General features: G+C 38.5%; 1 protein-coding gene, 1 long non-coding RNA gene, 1 other non-coding gene and 1 pseudogene across 10 annotated transcripts; 2 read left to right on the top strand and 2 right to left on the bottom strand.

Annotated features, from left to right (window-relative positions):
• The window catches only part of LOC133876830 (uncharacterized), an 88,801-nt pseudogene extending 71,709 nt beyond the window's left edge, over window positions 1–17,092 (bottom strand).
• On the top strand, window positions 486–947 carry LOC133878026 (uncharacterized). Its single transcript, XR_009901833.1, has 3 exons — window positions 486–503; window positions 645–765; window positions 874–947. It is a non-coding gene; the product is annotated as an uncharacterized LOC133878026 (long non-coding RNA).
• LOC133878023 (uncharacterized) lies at window positions 1,408–9,130 on the top strand. 8 transcript variants are annotated; one of them, XR_009901828.1, is made up of 4 exons: window positions 1,408–1,633; window positions 2,328–2,389; window positions 4,138–8,740; window positions 8,851–9,130. XR_009901828.1 is itself a non-coding variant. In XM_062316503.1 (3 exons), the coding sequence occupies exons 1-3, from the start codon at window positions 1,473–1,475 to the stop codon at window positions 8,932–8,934; spliced, it is 333 nt and encodes a 110-aa protein (XP_062172487.1). In that variant the 5' UTR covers window positions 1,411–1,472; the 3' UTR covers window positions 8,935–9,130. The 8 variants fall into 8 exon arrangements, 2 of the variants coding, with proteins under 2 accessions (XP_062172487.1, XP_062172488.1); XR_009901829.1 differs by having other exon boundaries at window positions 8,848–9,130; XR_009901827.1 differs by having other exon boundaries at window positions 8,837–9,130.
• On the bottom strand, window positions 7,849–7,987 carry LOC133878723 (small nucleolar RNA Z247). The gene has a single exon (XR_009901970.1). It is a non-coding gene; the product is annotated as a small nucleolar RNA Z247 (small nucleolar RNA).
• Window positions 17,093–20,235: the final 3,143 nt, after the last annotated feature.

Raw genomic sequence — 20,235 nt, 5'->3', positions numbered from 1 at the left:
TTAAATAAAAAAATTCACTACAATACAAATTTTTTTCACTTTTCTATTCAAATTCTTTTTACTTTATATCACATCATCACTTTTTACTCATTTCAAAATTAACAACCCACTATTCTATTTTGTACAAGTCTTTACCAAACATGCCCGTTATAGCTACTGCTTGATCCCTTCAACAATAACATCCAAACGAAAAAAAAGTTCAATTAAGTTCAACCAATAGAAATCTAATATTCAGGCGTCACGATCTGCGTCACCGCTCACTACCTCATCCTCACCGTCCACTTCAGTCGAGAAAACACACAGATAGTGAATTCTATTCGTCCGATCCCCAACCTCGGTCCTGTAAAAATCTTTGGTTCGGAGAAAGAGATACGCTCGTAGGGCACAGTAACTTGTGGTAGGGCACTTGCTGTACAAGTATTTTGAGCATTTCCCTTTTGAGCATCTGCATCAAGCTGGCTATTTCAGACTTTTCTCTGAAATTTGGAGAATTCCGTCTGAAAGTGTGGTGCATCAAGCTCTTTATTCTTTCTCTAATTTATCTCTTGTCAGAGTTCAACTACAAATCTAGCTCACAAATACCTCTTCGCTACTGAGTTTTTTAACATTTTTTTTTTTTTTTCCGTTCGCGCCTTCCCCTTCAGTTCCTCCCGCTCTCTCTCTCTCTCTCTCTCTCTTAGGATCGATCATACACCCTGGAAATGGACTCCAATGCGTGGACCGCTCGCCTCTCCATTGCTTCGCGGGACTACCAGAGTCGATCAGGTTGGTTTAATTTTCTCTATTTCCCATTATGCCCCTCTTACTGTTTGTTTCCCGAGAAAGTGTTGGAAACTTTTTTTAAAAAAAAATTTATCCTTTTTGATGATGCAGATCTGTACCTATGAGGGGGCCACAAGGAAATTGACGGGGACGAGGAGCATCCTGTGGAGGCGAAGAATGGGGTACTCATTTTTTATTTTTGCTTTTGGTTTCTAGTTTGTTGTTCTCTATGTTAGAGTAATAGAGAAGAGAGAGGTTTTGCCGTTGTGGAAAGGAACAAGCAAGGTTGTGGGTCAACGGATTTATGTTGACTGGGTTTGATTTGGTGCTGATTGGGGCTCTGTTGCAACTCTGCTTTTCTCTACTGCGAACTTCTCTGCATTTTTTGCTCTTTGCTCTTATTACTGCATGTTTGAGGTTAAAGACGTATAGGCTTTTTGCGATTTTGTCAAATCTTGTTTAAACCCTTGTTTGAGTTATGGGGTTTTTTGTGCTTTTCTGGACTGAATTTGAGATGGGTTTGTGTGATTTTGGTGTAGGAAATTTGAACTTCATGACAGTTAAAGTGGTTTCTTTCAAAACTAATAAAAAACAATATACGTAATATTTAGAGAGTTTGATGTATCAAGTGTTTCAAAAGTGAGAGATAAAATCAAAAAAGTAGATTGTTTAGGTTAAATTTGGAAAAAATTTTGGAGAGCTTGACGTGGATGCTATCAAGTTTGCCTGCCTTCTTCACCAAAGCGTTCCAGTTTAGAAGCCAAGGTCTTCTCTTGGCAAACCAATCTCTCTCTCTCTCTCTACAGCCAGTACACGATCTCCATGCCAACAAATTGAAGCAGCAACGAATCCCTCATCCCTCTCCCTTAAGGTAACTATCTCGATCTTCTCTCTCGTTGGTCCATAAAATCCTTATTTTGGGGATCTTCTTCCAAACCCGTTATTTTGGTCTGTGTATGAGTCGGGTTTTACTCCTTTTTCTGCTGATTTCTGTGATTTATGGCTTTCTGGAAGTAGATTGGTGAAATCTGATGATATATTCATATCTTCTTCAAAGAAAATAGATGAAGTTTGAACTGGGTCTATTGGTTTTGGATGCTACTATTCTGTTTTGAAAATTAGGGTTTTTGAATGTAGAATAATGATATTGGCTACTCTTGCATCTAAGTAACTGGATTTGTTATTATTTTGTGTTGCTCCTCTTACGTACGGTAAGTAAAGAGCTATTCCCTATCAGCCAGATGTTGAGGATTTTGTGATAGGGTTGACCGGGAATTGGTTGTCGAAAGTTGGGTTTGACGCTAGCTTTGAATCTAAGGTTGAAATGGTAAATCATTTTTATGCTGGGTGGTCTGCTTCAGATTCCTATTCTGTTTTAAGGCTTTTGACCCTAAACCAGAAATTTGATGTTTGTGGTAGCTTGTCAACCATTAATAATTTCATTATTATCCTTTTTCTGGTTTGCTTACAATTACATCTTTGTTTGCCATCCTATATGTTATCTCTTTGTTGACCCACACCCTTTCAAAGCCTTCTAAGCCCCCTTATTTTCTTCGTTTTTTCAGGGAAAACAAGAACCTCACGAGCACAGCTCGCTATGCAAGAGTTAATCCTTACCTTGGAATTGGTGAGTGATGTTATATGCCATTTCGCATGCCTCCACAGATCTGTCACCCTCATCTCCACAATGCATGCCACCTCACCGTGATCTCCACCATATCAGTTATTGACACCTCATCCCCCTTTTTGTTTTGTTCCAAAACCAAAATCTTTGACATCAACTAGTTTACCAATGGTAATTAAAATCCATTAGACCCGGACAGCTTTAATTAAAATTCAAGAAATGGAACCGTTCCAATTGAAAATCATAACATGTATTTAATCAAATATAACTTGCATGTAGTTTGTAGTATAAAATGTCATAACTTCTATCTAACATGCAGTAAGCAAATCAAATTGTAGTAAATTGTTAAAATATAATATTAAAATAATTATTAATTGTAAGGGTCCGTTTGAGTTTGCGATTTCAAAAAGTGCGATTTAAAATAACGATTTTAAAATGTGTGATTTGAAAAAAGTGATTTTTAAAAACGCAGTTAAGCGTTTGGCAAAATCGCAGTTTGGCCTTTAAAATCGCGAATTTACCTTTAAAATTATGCGTTTTCAAAAAAGCACCATCTTATCTGCGATTTGAAAAAGCAGATTTTTTGCGTTTTCAAATCGCAATTTTTAAAAACGCAGTTCGCAAACGATCTATGTTCTGCGATTTGGTTTAAAATCGCACTTATTGTCTACGAAATCGCAATCTCAATCATATCCTAATTCTTCTTCATGTACCAGAATGGAGTGTGCTTTGGATAACTTTCCAATATCCTCAAGCTGAACTTTTCTTTTACCTTATCTTGAACCTTCTGTAAGGCCTTCTGCATCCGAACATCTTCAATTGAAGTTTTCAAATTCATGAAGTAGTGTTTTTTTTTTTTTTGGGTTAGCCATTACGTTGTCCTCTGTTTTCCTCTTTATAAAAATATTTATAACTTTGATGTCTCATAACTGGAAGGCTTCTTTCACTTTGTACAACAATGAGAATGTATTATCGAAGGTGAAGATAGTGCTTGTCTTCAATGGTTGGCCTGTTTATGGTATGATAGATTCTTTGGTCAATACCACAAACTGGGTCACGTTGATTGTGGTGTCTTGAATCCTTTCAGTGAGAATGTTCATCCCATAGAGGTCAGCAGCACGGGCGATCCATTGTCATATCTTGTAGGTTTTTTTGGGAAACGTAGTTGGCCGCTAGGTGGTACTTGTATAAGTCTTCTACATCACTATTGGAGCGGCTAACTATGTTTTTTGGGACAACCTACGAGATATGACCGTGATTGTGAGCGTGCTGTTGACCTTTACGGGATGAATATTTTTACTATAGGAATTCAAGACTTCGCAATCAACTAGACTCGGTTTGTAGTATGGGCCAAAGAGCTTGTCATACCAAATAGATGGCCGGCTGGTAAAGACGAGTATTGTTTTTACTTTCGATAAGACATTTTTCCGTTCAAAATGGAGGAGTCCTTTTAGTTATGGCACATCAAAGTTAGTAATGTCTTTATAGAGGAGAATGTAGATGGCAACGTAACGGCTAGCCAAAAAAAGCACTGCTTCATGGATTTGAACATTTCTATTGAGGATGTTTGTACAATGGAAAACAACTCAGGATTTTGAATAATGTAATTGCCTGAATTTTCATTACATGATGAGGGGTTTATATACATGTAGAAACTGTGATAAATAAGGAATGAATACAACTATTGTGTACACAGTTAATTGGTTTCAGATTTTATGCTTGATTGCTGATATCATGCTTTGCTGATTTAGGTGTTGACGCGTGCTGTGATGATCTGATTTCCATGTGTGCTGCGCAAGTCTTGTTTTGATTTCCATATGTGTATTGCATGGTTGGATGTTTGCTTTTGTTCCCATATAAGTGCTGCATGTCGTGTTGTCCAAGTGAGTGCTTTCCATATGTGAGTTGCGTGTCATCATTTGCTGAATTGTTGCTTTGTGCATGGTTTCCATATGTGTCAACATGAGATGATCCAATACACCCCCGCAATCGCAACGTGCTACTGAAGATGTTGAGATTGGAACACATCCAATGGAAGCGTGTGGAGACCAATGGTTTGGTGAAGACATCAGCGAATTGTTCTTTGCTGGACAAGTATTTGACCTGAAGATTCTTTTCGGCAACCTTGTCTCGCACAAAATGGTAATCAATTTCAACATGTTTTGTGCGAGCATGGTACATGGGGTTGGATGTGAGATAAATGGCACCAATATTGTCACAATACAGCGTGGGTGCAGCAGAGAGGGAAACACCAAGTTCACACAAGAGAGCTTGCATCCAGCAAAGTTCAGCACTAGCATTGGCTAAGGCTTTGTACTCAGCCTCGGTGCTTGATCGGGAGACCGTTGGTTGCTTTTTGGAGCTCCAGGAAATGAGGTTTCTGCCAAGGAATACACAGTAGCCGGAGGTGGACTTGCGGTCGTCCGGGCAACCAGCCCAATCTGCATCTGAGTAGGCAAACAACTGGGAAGAAGAGTGACGACGGATCAGCAGACCATGGGAGATGGTATGTTTCAGATAACGAAGGATGCGCTTCACTGCTGTCCAATGCACATCACGAGGATTTTGCATGAACTGAGCAACTTTATTGACCGAGAAGGCAATGTCCGGTCGAGTTAATGCAAGGTATTCAAGGGAGCCCACAGTGCTTCGATATACAGTGGCATCAGAGAGGGTAATGCCATCAAATTTGCTCAGTTGAGAGGAGGAAGACATGGGAGAGCTGATTGGTTTAGCAAGGTGCATATTGGTTCGATGGAGAAGATCAGAAATGTACCTTTGTTGAGACAGTAGCAGCCCATCAGCAACTCGTTGGACCTCAACGCCTAAGAAGAAGCTTAAATCTCCAAGATCTTTTACAGGAAATTCAGTTGAGAGAGAATTGATGAGATGGTCCAGTGCAGCAATATTAGAACCTGTGAGTAGAATGTCGTCCACATAAACCAGGGCAAAGAGCTGAACAGATGCATTTTTGAACATAAAGAGAGAGCTATCCGACTTGGAACCTTTGAAACCAAGCTCCAACAAAAAAGAACTCAATCTTGAAAACCAAGCACGTGGTGCTTGCTTAAGGCCGTAAATGGCTTTCCTGAGTTTGCAGACTGCATTAGGATGCTGAGGATGTTGAAAGCCTGGGGGCTGAGCCATGTAGACTGTTTCAGACAAAAAACCATGTAAGAAGGCATTGCTAATGTCAATTTGTTTGATAGGCCACTGAGCTGTAGTAGCAATGGAAAGGATGGTTCGAATGGTGATAGGCTTGATCACAGGGCTGTAAGTTTCGTCAAAATCGACTCCAGGTTGTTGATGATAGCCCTTAGCCACTAATCTGGCTTTGTAGCGGTCCACACTGCCATCAGCTTTCCTCTTGATGCGAAAGACCCATTTTGAACCAATAATATTGAATGATGGTGTAGAGGGAACTAATGACCAGGTAACATTTTTAATGAGAGCATTGAACTCTTCGGACATAGCCTGACGCCAAATTGCTGACTTCACAGCTGAGGAAAAACAGGTTGGTTCACTGTCGGGAAAGCCAAGGGTGGCTGTTAAAGCATGAGGGAAAGGATATCGGGTAGTGCCATCAGTGAAAGTTTTTGGTTTGTGAATATTGTTGAGGGACCGGGTGACCATTTGGTGTATCCTAGGAGGTGGGGCTGGAGAGGAGTCAATAGGAGCAGAGGATTGTTCAGATGTGGGGGAAACAGGGGACTCGTGATGTGGTAAGAGAGACGAGGTAGAAGGAGGATCCTCAATGGCAGTGGGGAAACTAGTGTTGGAGGTAGGAGGAGGGGAGGGTACAATTGGAGAAGGGAGGCGGATTGAGTCGGGGAGAGCAACAGGAATGGAGGAGGTAACAGGAGGAGTGGAAGGCCTGGTTTGAAAGGGAAAAGCTGATTCATTGAAGATTACGTGGCGTGCAACGTAGATTCGACCTGAAGGGACATGCAGGCAGCGATAACCCATGTGAGGTTTGCTATAGCCGATGAAGACACAAGATTGGGAGCGAAAGGCCATTTTGTTGGAATTGTATGGCCTTAAGTAGGGCCAGCATTCACATCCAAATGACTTGAGGAAGGTGTAGTCAGGTGGTTTCTGGAACAGGAGTTCAAAAGGAGATTTTGTGGAGTTGAGAGAAGAGGGTAGCCGGTTGATGAGAAAGCAGGCAGTGTCAAAAGCAGCATCCCAATATTGGAGAGGGAGATTAGAATGGGCAAGGAGGGCTAGACCTGTGTCCACGATGTGGCGATGGCGCCTTTCGACTCGACCATTTTGATGGTGAGTGTGGGGACAGGTCTGGCGATATGAGATGCCTTTGGAAGCTAGGAGTTTTTGCACAGGAATGAACTCACCCCCTCCATCAGTTTGCACAGATTTTATGGAAGAGTTGAAATAGTTTTCTACTAATTTTTGGAACTGAGTAAAAATAGATAGCACATCAGATTTTTGTTCCAAGGGATAAATCCAAGAATATTTAGAATAGTCATCAACAATATGCAGGAAATAACGTTTATTCATTGAAGAAAGAAAAGGGGCAGGACCCCATACATCCATAAACAACAGACTGAGAGGTCGAGTAGACACTGAAGTGGAACTAGGAAAGTGCAGCCTATGAGATTTGCCTTGTTGGCAGGCAGAACACACAGATGCAGGTTTATTGGGAAGAACCGGAAGTTGCTTGTTGAGTAAGACACGACGAACAATCTTGAAAGCAGGATGACCAAACCTATGATGCCATTGAGCTAGGGAGACCTTCTCACTAACTAAAGCATGACTGGAAAGCCTTGGAGGCAGAGAGGTTGGCCATGGGTAAAGACCCCCTTTACTCGGGCCTTGAAGAAGTAGAGTTCCTGTGTGGAGGTCCTTCACACGAAAACAGTAAGGATGAAATTCGATGAAAACATGATTATCCTTAGTGAATTGATTTACTGAAATGAGATTTTTCTCAATTTGAGGCACATGTAATAGAGATTGCAAAGTAAAAGTATGATTGGGGGAAGGAAGAGAGGCTAAACCAGTGTGATGAATGTCCAGACCTTGACCATTGCCGACCTTGATTTGTTCAGAACCAGTGTATTCCTCAGCTCTTAAGTTCAGATTGGAGAGTTCAGGTGTCAAGTGGTTGGTGGATCCTGTGTCATGATACCAGTTGGGATCGAAGACAGTGTTGGGGCCAGTAAAGTATGCAGCAGGAGAAGGCTGCTCAACCTGGTATGCATGATCAAAACGAGAGTAGCATTTGTTGGCAGTATGTCCTGGTTTGAGACAAATCTGACAGGTGGGCCGATTGGGATTGGAGAAGGAGAACTGATGAGAGCCACGGCCACGACCCCTGCCACGACCCCGAGTTGCATTATAAGATGGAGCTCGCTGGTGTCTTGGTTGAAAAGAGGATTGTTTGTGAGCTACATTAACAGATGATAAGGAGAGGTCAGGGGCCGCATGATGTTGGTTGATACGTTGCTCATAGGTGAGCAAATAGCCATATAATTCTTCAATGGAGAGTGGATCAACTCTGGTGGTGATGGAGGTCACGAGGGGATCATATTCAGAATTGAGGCCTGCAAGTAGATATGAGACAAACTCAGAGCTCTTGAGAGGCTCGTCACTGGCAGCAAGAGTGTGGGCCAACGTTTGGGCCTTCTGGAAATAATCAGGAATTGAAAGGGCACCCTTTTTTAGAGTTGCTAGCTGATAACGGGATTGCATAACCCGGGACTTGGATTGGGAAGAGAACATCTTTTCCAAGGTGAGCCATACTTCTTGGGAGGTAGTAAGATGTACTACATTTGCCAGGATAGGTTCAGACAGAGATGAAACCAGTGCTGAGAGGATTAGTTTATCTTGGTGATACCAAGATTGAAAAGCTGGATTGATGGAAGATGAGGATGAGTCAGAGGTGGTGGCAGTGAGGAATTTCGGTGGGCAGGGAAGAGAACCATCAATGTATCCAAAAAGCTGCTGTCCTTCAAGGTAGTTGGACATCAAGAAGCGCCAGGAGACATAATTTTCACGATCCAATTTGAGGGTGACATGAGTGTTGAGATTGGGCAGAGGTGTGGTGGCTGAATAATGTAATTGCCTGAATTTTCATTACATGATGAGGGGTTTATATACATGTAGAAACTGTGATAAATAAGGAATGAATACAACTATTGTGTACACAGTTAATTGGTTTCAGATTTTATGCTTGATTGCTGATATCATGCTTTGCTGATTTAGGTGTTGACGCGTGCTGTGATGATCTGATTTCCATGTGTGCTGCGCAAGTCTTGTTTTGATTTCCATATGTGTATTGCATGGTTGGATGTTTGCTTTTGTTCCCATATAAGTGCTGCATGTCGTGTTGTCCAAGTGAGTGCTTTCCATATGTGAGTTGCGTGTCATCATTTGCTGAATTGTTGCTTTGTGCATGGTTTCCATATGTGTCAACATGAGATGATCCAATAGTTTGGACGCAGAAGGCCTTGCAGAGGGCTCGGGATGAGGCGAAAGAAGAGTTCAGCTTGAAGATGTTGGGAAGTTATCCAAAGCACACTTCATTCTGATACATGAAGAAGAATTGCGATTAATAATTATTTTGGTATGATATTTTGACAATTTACTACAAATACTTGTGTATTTGTTTTGCTTATTATAGGTTAGATAGATGTTATAACATTTTATAGTGTAAAGTACATTTAAATTTTATTTGATTATATATATTGATTAGAGTTGTTTGAGTCTAATGGATTTTGATTACCATTGGTGAACTAGTAGATGTCAAAGCTTTTGGTTTTTGGAACAAAAGAAGAAGGGGATATGAGTGTTGATATGTTTTAATTGCAAGTGGTTATTTTGAGATTATTGAGAACGGTTTGTGTTGAGTATTTAATTGGTTAGGTCGAGAGATATGGGCACAAAATTGGGTAGTAATGCAACATGGTTGGTATTTGTACTAGTTTTCATTGGAGGAGGAAACTAATTCACCTCAGTAGTTAGTATAGCTCCTTTGAAACAACACACTCTCTTTAAACTCATTAGAGAGCATACCTGCGTACTAATCTTTATTTTCACGAGCTAAAAGAACTAATGCTCCCACATGACACAGTTGTTCCTTGTATTCTGCATAAGATTATGTTGCATCACTTTCCCTCTTGTAATCAAATTCAAATTCAAATGTAGATAGAATTACGTATGTATTTCAAACTTCAGTTATCCCTTGTATTTCAGTCTATAAATTCATACAATGGTAACAAAGTATTCAATCTCAAAAGTTTTCATGGTAAAAGAACTTCTAGCTCATGCATCTGTCTAAATATATATATTTTTTTCCGATCCTTATTGCTTCCCTTTTCTTCTCTCTGTGGCTTTGTCCTCGGTTTCTTTCATTCCTCTTAATCTTGGTCAGCTTTCCGCTGTCAAACTTGAGGGACCTAATAACTACTTAATGTGGTAAACCAAATTTGTTCCTATTTTAAGACTAATGACTTGATGGGTTTCATGGATGGTTTTGAGCCGCATTCATCAGAGTTCCTTCTCTATATTGAAGGGAAAGTCACTAGTACTGTACTGTTAATCCCGAGTTCCAGATATGGACCAAGAAGGATCAATTCTACCTTGTGCGTATTTGACTCATCCATATGCATCAACAATTTCCTGAAATGAATTTTGTAAATTTGTTGGTTCGGAAATATGTAGGAGGTAATTCCACAGCATCCATCAAATGAAAAAGTATGCCCTGCACGTTGCAGTGCACCCTGAACCTGTTGAATCATTTCAAATATGTGGAAGTAACTGTAAGCTTGTACAAGACTTCAACAAATAAAAAATTAAGAAACCAAAAAAAAGTTACCTGAGTTTTTGCAAATATGGGACAGCAGCTCCTGAACCCTCTCCAACGAGACAATTTATTTTTTGGTAACATTGAAATTTATCATATTCAATGTAATTTATTGAATAAAAACTCATTAAGACTCTGATGGAAATTTCCTTAAGAAGCAGTCCCTCTGCTTTCGAGGAAAAACGGTACACTACCAAATCAACAAAACAAAATCAAGAATATCAGTCCCTCTGCTCCATGACGTGCCTCGCAGAGGGCTACAAATGTAGGCTCTCTTTTGCAGAAAATTGCCATGTGTTACCCTAGGGTAGTTTCTATAAGGCAGCGGCATCACTATGAATTCAAAATGGAGATTTGTACGATCAGTTTCCAGTTCATCATATTAGAGCATGGGGTAGGGCGGTAAGGAAGTGGCTGAGTATTCAAATTTGCAAATTCTTTATCAATATAGCATGAAACAACAACAACAGCCATGTTTATGTTGTCCAACTTCAAAGCCAGAGACTATGTTTTTTTTTTCTAGAATTGTCTTCACGGCAAGAAGCGATACACGAATTTCTCCTTCTGGGGTGCTGCAGAAGGTGTTGCTGGCGTTCAAGGAGATGTTTTTCAGTGTTTGAACAGAAAGAGAGAAGGGAGAATCAAGGTCTGGAGGTAGAAGGAGAGTACTTAACGCTGTTAAGAATGCTAAAAATAACATGCGACTTTCACATGTTAGAGGACAATTGGCATTTATTAGAGTAGGTTGAAGGAAATTTTTGTCTGTTTGGACGCCCGTCCGTAAAAAAATAAAGATCATGAGGGTCTACTCGAATGAAACTGAAGAGGAATGAGAAGTCGTCACTGGTGAAGAAACAATGAGCTGATAATTTTCTTCTAATGCATGGAAAGATAGAGTAAATGTCCCATCAGAATACTTACTTCTCTAGTTAAGTGCTTCTGTTTAGTTATATGTTCAGGAACAGGATAGCAATTTTCCCCAAATGCTTCACAGATAATAAGAATCTTTGTTTTTGCCTGCTCACCAGGAAAAAGACCACAAATGCTGTTTTCTCAACCTGCAAAGGTCAGCTCATATAAATTAGTAGGGTTGCACAAGATGATTCAATCACTTCTTTCTAAAAAAACCGAAATAAACGAGCTCATGTAAAAAGGTACATGGATGAAGAAAGCCAAGGACTAATGGATGGGCACTTATACTAGCCTCTAGGCTCTAATATGCATATATATTATAAGTGAGTTGAATTTACTGTTGAGTGGATATCAAAGATGTTGATTTGATTGGTCGCCGCTTTTTGAAGGGAAGTTCTGAACTAGCTGAAGATTATTTCTCTCTAGGAATTTCATAATTTGTTGGATTTACTTATCATATTAGAGCCTAGAGGCAAGAATTCCAAGTAGTATTATATTGGGGTTGCAAAACTGGTATATGGGGTTTGCTTGAGGGCAATGGCAGGTTAATCTCTTTGCGTTTGAAATGGCCATTCTTGAGTTAATGGAAACAAGCTTAATTTTGGTTATGAGATGTGGGTATGTAGACATCTATTGCACTTCTTCGAGGTGGTTGACACTTGACCCGAAGTACTTAAGGGTTGTTATCAAACATTTTTTGAATTCGATTAAGTTCCGTTTATTTCGGTGTAAAATGATTTTTGGAAAATGATTTCGGCATTTTACGATATTTGGTAGGGGCGAAAATAATGGTCAACGAAAATCATTTTCAGTTTGACCGTAAAAGTTTATTTAATTTTTGGAAAACGATTTAGGGTTTTAAAAACCGTAAATCGTTTTCCGAAATTAAACTCTTCGTCTTTGCACGCACATTTGATATCCGATTGTCGGAATTCTGCAATGGTCGGTATTTGGAATCCAAATGGCGCTGGAATCCGGCAATATCCGGCCACCGGAATACTACCGGAGCTGGAATCCAACGACATCCGGTCACCGTCGCTAGATGATGGCGGACCAGATTCCGGCCGAAACTTGCCGGAATCCGGCCATGGTCAAGAGCTGGCCGGATCTAGCCAAAATGGTCGGGATCCGGCCTGATTTGATCGGGTTTGGAGGAGCCTGGCCGGAATACGGCTAAACATGCTTGCTGGAATTTGGCAACGGCGACCGGACGTTGCCGGATTCCGGCGACAGTTGCATTTTCGCTTTACGTAATTTTTTCATGCGAGCCAAATGCCGAAAAATAAAAATATTTTATAACTGAAACTATTTTACGTCGAAACAAACGGAGCATAAGTATTAACTAAATTTGATGGCCTGCCTTGTTTGGATAGCCTTAGTAACATCGAATTGAAGTTTTTGTTTTCTGATATAAGATTATCACCCTCTTAAAATTGGGCACTTTTAAGCTAGTTTCAGTTTTCTCCACCTAGTTTCGGCCTTATTTCAACATATGACTACTGGTTTCTGCATGGTTTTCCATATTTCCAATTTTGGTATTGTTTAGGATGGTTTTGGCTTATTTGACCCTAGAGAGACTCATATTCTGACTCTCGCCGATTTTCTTGTTTTTCGGCCGGTATAACTTATTTTTTGGCTGATTCCGTCGTTTTCAACCGATTCCAACCGTTTTCTAGCCAATTCAGTGGATTCTTTGCTTGATTCTTGCATATTTTGACCTTCTTAGAGATTTTTTTTTTTTTTTGGATAAACAATTGAAATTCATTAGGGTGCACCACTCAAATACATAGAAAGTATAACAAAGAAAAAAAAATTAAGAAAAAAAATCAAGAATTAAAAAACTAAAAATATGAAAACAATCATTTAGAGTGTTACTCATAGCACCCCAAGTTAAATAACGTGGTTATGATCATGAGTTGCAAAACTAGCACTATTGGGACCTTTAAAATAATAATAATATTTATCATTTCAGAAAGAAGCATATTAAGAAGTACAACACAAGAAAAATAATTTGCAAAATCTGAAATGCGTGTTCAAACTATCCATTCAAGCGATTGATCCACACAAGTAATAGAAAATAATTAATAGCTAGATGTTCATTTCCTTTCTTTGCTACTTTCTTTAGATGGTCGTCAATGCACGGAACAAACTCATAATTATTCTCTATCATGAGAATAGGGTTTTATAGCGTAATACTAAAAAGAAGACTCACGTTTTTATTGAGTCATTCCAAAATAGATCTGGCTTTTAAAATCACTATTAGATGTGTAATAAATCATTACTGAATTTTGAACTAATGAAATCGATGTTAGTTATGGTCATGGTAACAATAATTGGTATCAAAGCTAAATTTGCAATGGCTGGGATTGGCACATCTTCTACGAAATTTGATGTGATGAAATTCGATGGAACAAGTAACTTCGGGTTATAGCAAAGGCGTGTCAATGAATTGTTGGTACAACAAATGATGGTGAAAGCTTTTTATGGGACGAAACTAGAAGATATGCCGGACATAGTTTGGAAAGAGCTTGAGGCGAAAGCGGTGGCTACTATTAGGCTTTGTGTAGGGGATGACGTGATGTATCCTGTTATGGATGAAGATTGCGGTAGTCCGATTCGTGGTATTGGCCAAAGAGCCTGTCATACCACAAACGGGTTAGCTGGTCAACATGAGCATTGTCTTCACCTTCGACAAGGCATTCCCGTTGCTGTACAAAGTGGAGGATGCCTTCAAGTAATGGGACAACGAAGTTAATAATGTCTTTTAAGTTATTTATCATTGTTGTGCATGATAACAACAATCGGTATCAAAGCCAAATCTGTGATGGCTGGGATTGGCACATCTTTTGCAAAATTAGACGTGATGAAATTCGATGGAACAAGTAACTTCAGGTTATGGCAGAGGCGTGTCAATGATTTGTTAGTGCAACAAGGTATAGTGAAGGCTTTATATAGGATGAAACCAGATGGAGGTCAGCAAAGATGGCACGTAACTATCCAGAAAATTTATATTTTTGGAATAGGAAAAAGGTAAGAGGAACCTAAAATAGCAAGCAACTCTTATGTTCATAATTGTAAGTATCAAGTCAGCAGATACAAAAATTTCAAATGGTTTAATCATGTCCTTGTTACAATAAGATAACGTAATAACTTCTAATTCATTTTGTATCTAAATTTATATTTAGACAGAAACTATCACCATTACATATTCATTTTGTTTAGGTTTTACTAAATTTCTTTTGTGTTCCGCTTCTAATATTGATATATCTTCATTGAGATTTATTCATCACACCATTCACCATAATCTTTCAGAATTATAAGAAAAATTAGTTGTTTAATTTATACCACAATTAGTACATTTAACCAACTATAAAATTATTCGCAATACAACACCAAGGGGCAAAACTGGCATACAAGAAAATGTAAAGAGAATCATGGGTGTTAAGGCAAAATTGGCATATAGAAAAATGTAAAGAGAATCATGGGTATAGGGGAAAAACCGGCATAGAGGAAAATGTAAAGAGAATAATGGGTGTGATATGAAAAGGATGGGGAATTAATTATTTGTGCTAGCACTTGCCTTTTATTTTTAGTGCTTCAATGAATGATAGACCAGCAACCCAGACGTAGCTATGCATAGACTGATAGCTATTACTATCTCTTCGCACGCAAATTCATGCTAAGGAAACAAGATTATTTATTTTTTTTAAAACAAAATTGAGACTAAAAAGAAAACACACAAGACACTAAAAAAATCACATTTTTTTTTTGTGGAAAATATATATATATTTTTTGAAAATATAAAATCAACAAAACAACACAAAAACAACGACAAGTTTCAAGCATCAAGCTCTCTCTTCCAACATAAAACTTACATTGTCTCTAATGTAACAAAATAAAGTAAATAAGTAGAGATTAGGAAGAGTACCTTGAAGTGATGAAAACAAACTAAACTTATTACCTGCAAAAATTAGAAAAACAAAACACACAAAAAAAAAAACAAAAACAAAAACAAAAACAACCTAAACTACAACATAGACACTGTGATTAGAACGACAAATTGAGTTCATGTGTTTGGCAGATCCTGGTAAACAGGATCCTCTAAATCACTAGAGCCATCTATAGGCTCAAAATCTTCATAAAATGGTTTAAATATTTTTAAAGCTAAACATTACCATTTTTGAAGTTTTCAATTTTTGGTGCTTTGACACTAGATGGATGAGTTTTAATGGGTGCATGCAAGTCATCAAAACATGAGCTCTATCCATTAGTGTCCATCATTGGATCAGCATCTAGAACAACATGAGTTTTTTTCCAATTCTATATCATTACTCATGGGATTTAGTAAACATGCCTCTATAGGATCAGAAAACATAGAGTGAGAAAACTTATTTTCCACCAAAGTTTGGATCATGTCCACCTTAAGAATCTCCTCCTCATCATCAATGCTAGGTTGCTTACAATTGTTGAAGATGTTCAACTCAACGGTCATATTTCCAAATGTAAGCTTCATGATTTCATTTCTACAATTAATCAAAGCGTTAGAAGTAGCCAAAAATGGTCGTCCCAAAATGACAGGAATGTCAATGCTAGAACGTGAAACATGCTTTTTATCTAAAACAATGAAATTCACAGGAAAGTAAAATTTATCCACTTGCACCAAGACAACCTCTACTATCCCCCTCGGTATAACAACAGATCGGTCGGCAAGTTGAAGAACAACTTTAGTGGGTTTTTACTCTCCAAGGCCCAACTGCTCATAAACTGTGTAGGGTAGTAGATTTACACCTGCTCCCAAATCCATTAATGCTTTATCAATCTTAGAATTGCCAATGATGCATGGGATAGTTGGTGATCCAGGATCTTTCTGCTTCAAGGGGATTTTCTGTTGAATTATAGCACTTACCTGCTCTATTAAAAATGCCTTCTTGTGAACAAAAAGCTTTCGCTTTACCGTGCAAAGATCTTTCAAATTTTTTGCATATGAAGGTATTTGTTTGATGGCATCTAACAAATGAATGTTTATCTTCACTTGCTTAAACACTTCAAAAATATCTTGATTTTCTGTTCCCTTTTTAGGTGCAAGCAACCTTTAGGGAAATGGGGCAACAGGCTCATACACTTTCTCCACAACATCTTCACCCTCACTAGGCTTGTCGTCTTCCTTGGTTTCTAAATCTCCCTTAGGTGGTGAAACTTTTGTTGGGACCTCTTTATTAACCACCTTTCCACTTCTAAGGATAGTGACAGACTTGGCATGTTCCACTTGAGTATTGTCGACTTTATTTACCCCAGCTCGAGTCCTTGGGTTAGGTTCAGTTTGGGCTGAAAACTTTCCTTTCTCTCTCACATTCAACTGAGACTCAATTCCACCAATTGAGTTTTTTACTTCTTGGTTGATCTGATTTTGGCTTTGTATGAAAGCTTGCAATGTTTCCTCCAAGGTTTGCTTATGTGGTGGCACATAAGGAACATGAGAAGAAGATCCTTGAGGTTCATTTGCTGATTGACCATTTCTCCAACTAAAATTCAGGTGATTCCGCCAATTAGGATTATACGTCTCAGAGTAGGGTGAACTGAATGGTCTTTGATTTGCATTGGCCACATTGGCCTGTTCATGCAACACCTCCTTGAAAGCAGGGATTGTGGGACAATCCTTGGTTAAGTGCACATTAGCCTCACAAATCTCGCAACTACTGTCAAGTGCTTTGAGACTCTTACCCACTTTGCTTAGCTCTATGGCCTCCACTTTCCTAGTCAAAAAGGCAATACGAGCACTCATATCCTCATTAAAGCGCTTTAATGTGATATAAACCTCCCCTAGAACTAGGTTCAAGTTTTACCTTATCAGTCCTCTCTGTGGTCTCCCAGCCTTGGGTATTTTCGGCCAAGAGATCAAAATAATCCTAAGCCTTATCAGATGATTTGCTTATAAACTCACCATTACAAATCATTTTCACAAATTGCCTCATGTTGGAAGACAAACCATCATAAAAAAAACTTATCACCCGCTATGTTTCATACCCATGATGTGGGCATGAGAGTAAAAGTTCTTTAAACCGTTCCAGCATTGAAAAAATGTTTCATTTTCTTTCATAGCAAAATTCATGATGTTCCTTCTCAAGGTATTTTTGTCTTATGAGTCGGAAAAAACTTTTCAAAAATTACCTAGTCATCTCTTGACATGTCCCTATTATTCTAGGCCTTAGGGTGTGTAGCCAATATTTGGCTTTCTCAGTCAAAGAAAATGGAAACAATGTCAGCTTAACAACATCATCAAGATTACTAAGATGCATAGTACAAACCATATCAAATTCCTTAAGACGCATGTAAGGATTTTCAGAATCAAGCCCACGAAACTTAGGCAGCAATTGGACTACCCCAGGTTTAATGTCAAAATTTCCTGTATTGGCGAGGACTGCCACGCAGGAAGGGGTACTTGACCTAGTGGGTTGCAAGTAGTCTCTAAGGCTTTTGACTGGTTGGTTAGCTTGGTTTTCAAATTCATCCTCATGGTTACTCATTTCATCATCAGTCATATCTATAGAGTCATTAAAAAACTCTAACTCAGAATTATGCAACTCTATAGGGAAAATATAAAATTCTACCTTACTAAGCCTTTTTGTGTAATTGCGTTGCCAAACACTCATACACAAAATTAACTCAATACGCTACAAAAAAGAACAATATCACCTGGAGAATTTATGATGCTTTTGCACTTTTTCAAAAATAAATCTCCTTTGAATTCCTCAGCTGTAATGATTAGAAAGTTGGTACCTGTTAAAATAAAATAAAACAAAATTATTATTATTTTTTTTTAAAAAAAAAGAATACAAAATAAAATTAAAAATAATAATAATTAAACTCAGTATCTTAAATGTATTCCCCGGAAACGGCGCGAAAAACTTATTGGACCAAAAAGGGTGCGAACCCAAGTGTAGGTTTTCGCAAATAATAAATCCCGGTAAGTCCAAGGTCAATCCACAAGGAATAATTAAATACGAAAGAATAATTTTTATTATTATCCAGAAAAGAAAAAAATAGGAATTTTGCTTTTGGTTTTCACTCGAAAGTAGAGCAAAGGAATATAATTTAAATTAAAAAGTAAACTATGAAACTAAAATAAATAAATTTGCTTTGGAAGATAATATTGGAAAAGGTGTTTCAAAGATCTACCTGTATTTTATTACGTATTCATGAGACATAAAAGATATAAAATAAATCAAACATGGATTGATTGAGAATTTGATTTCAAAAACATGAAATAATAAATTAAGTATTAAATATATTTTCGAATCATATCAAATCAAACAAAGTAAGCATTTGATATAAACAAAAATCATAAGGAATTAAAATAAACTTGTCTCATTAAATTACTCTCAAATAAAAATTATTCCTAAAATTTAATCATTAATCTATGAAAAACAAATAGTCACAGGAAAACATAATAAAAATACTAGGCTTCACCTCTAGCCCTAGGTAAAGGTTTAGCCACTCATGTTTATGAAAATAAATTCCATAATCAAAGTACTAAACATAAATTGAAAACAAAGAAAATCAAAATTCAAACTATGTGCCTCTATGCTCTTTTGTGCTCCTTGGCTCTTCTCTTCTTCCCTCTCTCTCCCAAACTGAAGAAAGGCTTGTATATTTATATCATCACGCAAGGCCACTGGGCAAGGTTGGAAAATAATGCTTGACTGGGCAATTATCTCAATCGACATACAGGTACATTCTTTTGGAAAGACTTGATTTGTTGCCCTTCAGGTCTACCGAATGTGCGCCGCTAGGATTTTGAAGGAGTTGTCTCTTTCTTGCAAGTCTTGTGTCTCCTCTCCCCGTGGATCTTTTCTTGGAAAGAAAATCTTGTCGTTGTTGCCAATTCACGCCCAGCTCTTGCTTGCTTCCTTTTTTTTTTCTTTTTTTTTTTCTTTTGGTTTTCTACAAAATAACAATTTCATGCATTAATATCAATTTAAGCTCAACTTTAATGATTAAACAATTTTCCACAATTAAATATCAAATAGAAGAATTAAAATAAAACGTAGTATGATAATGCTTATTTTAATAAAGAAAATATGCACTTTCCAGCTATTATCACACGCCTTTTTGTGGTGCCGCCTTGATATATATAACTAAAACCACAAATCCTCCACAAACCCTCCACGGACCCTGTCACCCTAACCTTCACCATGCACGCCATGTTTTTCATTCTTTCCTTTTGTCCCTCTCTCGCCCCAAGCTGCCCCAGCCAACTGTCTCACAAATCACTGAGACCTGCCTTCGTCAACTCCGACAAGCCACTGAAAATAAGAGCGAGCTTTTACCCGATTGAGGTGAAACAGATACAGGTGGCTTACCATGGCCTGCCTGGCGCCGACTCTGATGCGGTAGCTGTTGAAACTTATTCCAACTCTATTAGAATGCCTTGTGTAGACTTGGAATCCAATATGATGCGCTCGAATTGCCGCTGGAGGTATGACAGGCTCTTTGGCCAATACCATGAAACGAGTTGCCGCTGGAGATTCTTCGTCCATGACATGATACATCATGTCATCCCCCAGACAAAGCCAAATAGTAGCCACCTCTTTCGCCTCAAGCTCCTTCCAATCTATGTTCGGCATATCATCTGGTTTCATCCATATAAAGCCTTCACCATCCCTTGTTGCACCAACAAATCCTTGACACACCTCTGCCATAACCCGAAGTAACTTGCTCCATCGAATTTCATCATGGTAGCAATATGATGCACTCAAGCACATTCCCTGCACAGCGCAGAGCATCGAACGCCCGAGTGCGCTCGAGCGCACCATAAGTGCGATCAAGAGCATTTATACTGACCTGGAATCGCATAAACCCTAATTTTTTGTATAAATACCCATCTTTCTCATTTGTTTCGGGAGAGGTCGCTCGGAGAGCGCCTTAGGCATCGTTTTCAGTAGATTTTAGGGTTCTTAGGTGATTTTCACCTAGAACTTCCATATTTTGTAAGTTCCTTTGATTTTTAATGGATTATTGTTGTTTATTTATGCTTTCCTTAGTCATGTATACCTAAACTCTCATCTAGGGTTGAGGATGGAGCCTCACCATTGAAGAGAAACTATGTTTTCATACT

This window comes from Alnus glutinosa, chromosome 9 (assembly GCF_958979055.1).
Source record: "Alnus glutinosa chromosome 9, dhAlnGlut1.1, whole genome shotgun sequence".
Taxonomy (NCBI): Eukaryota; Viridiplantae; Streptophyta; class Magnoliopsida; order Fagales; family Betulaceae; genus Alnus; species Alnus glutinosa.
The sequence above is the reverse complement of the archived record's forward strand: the minus strand, read 5'-3'. Positions and strand labels throughout refer to the sequence as shown.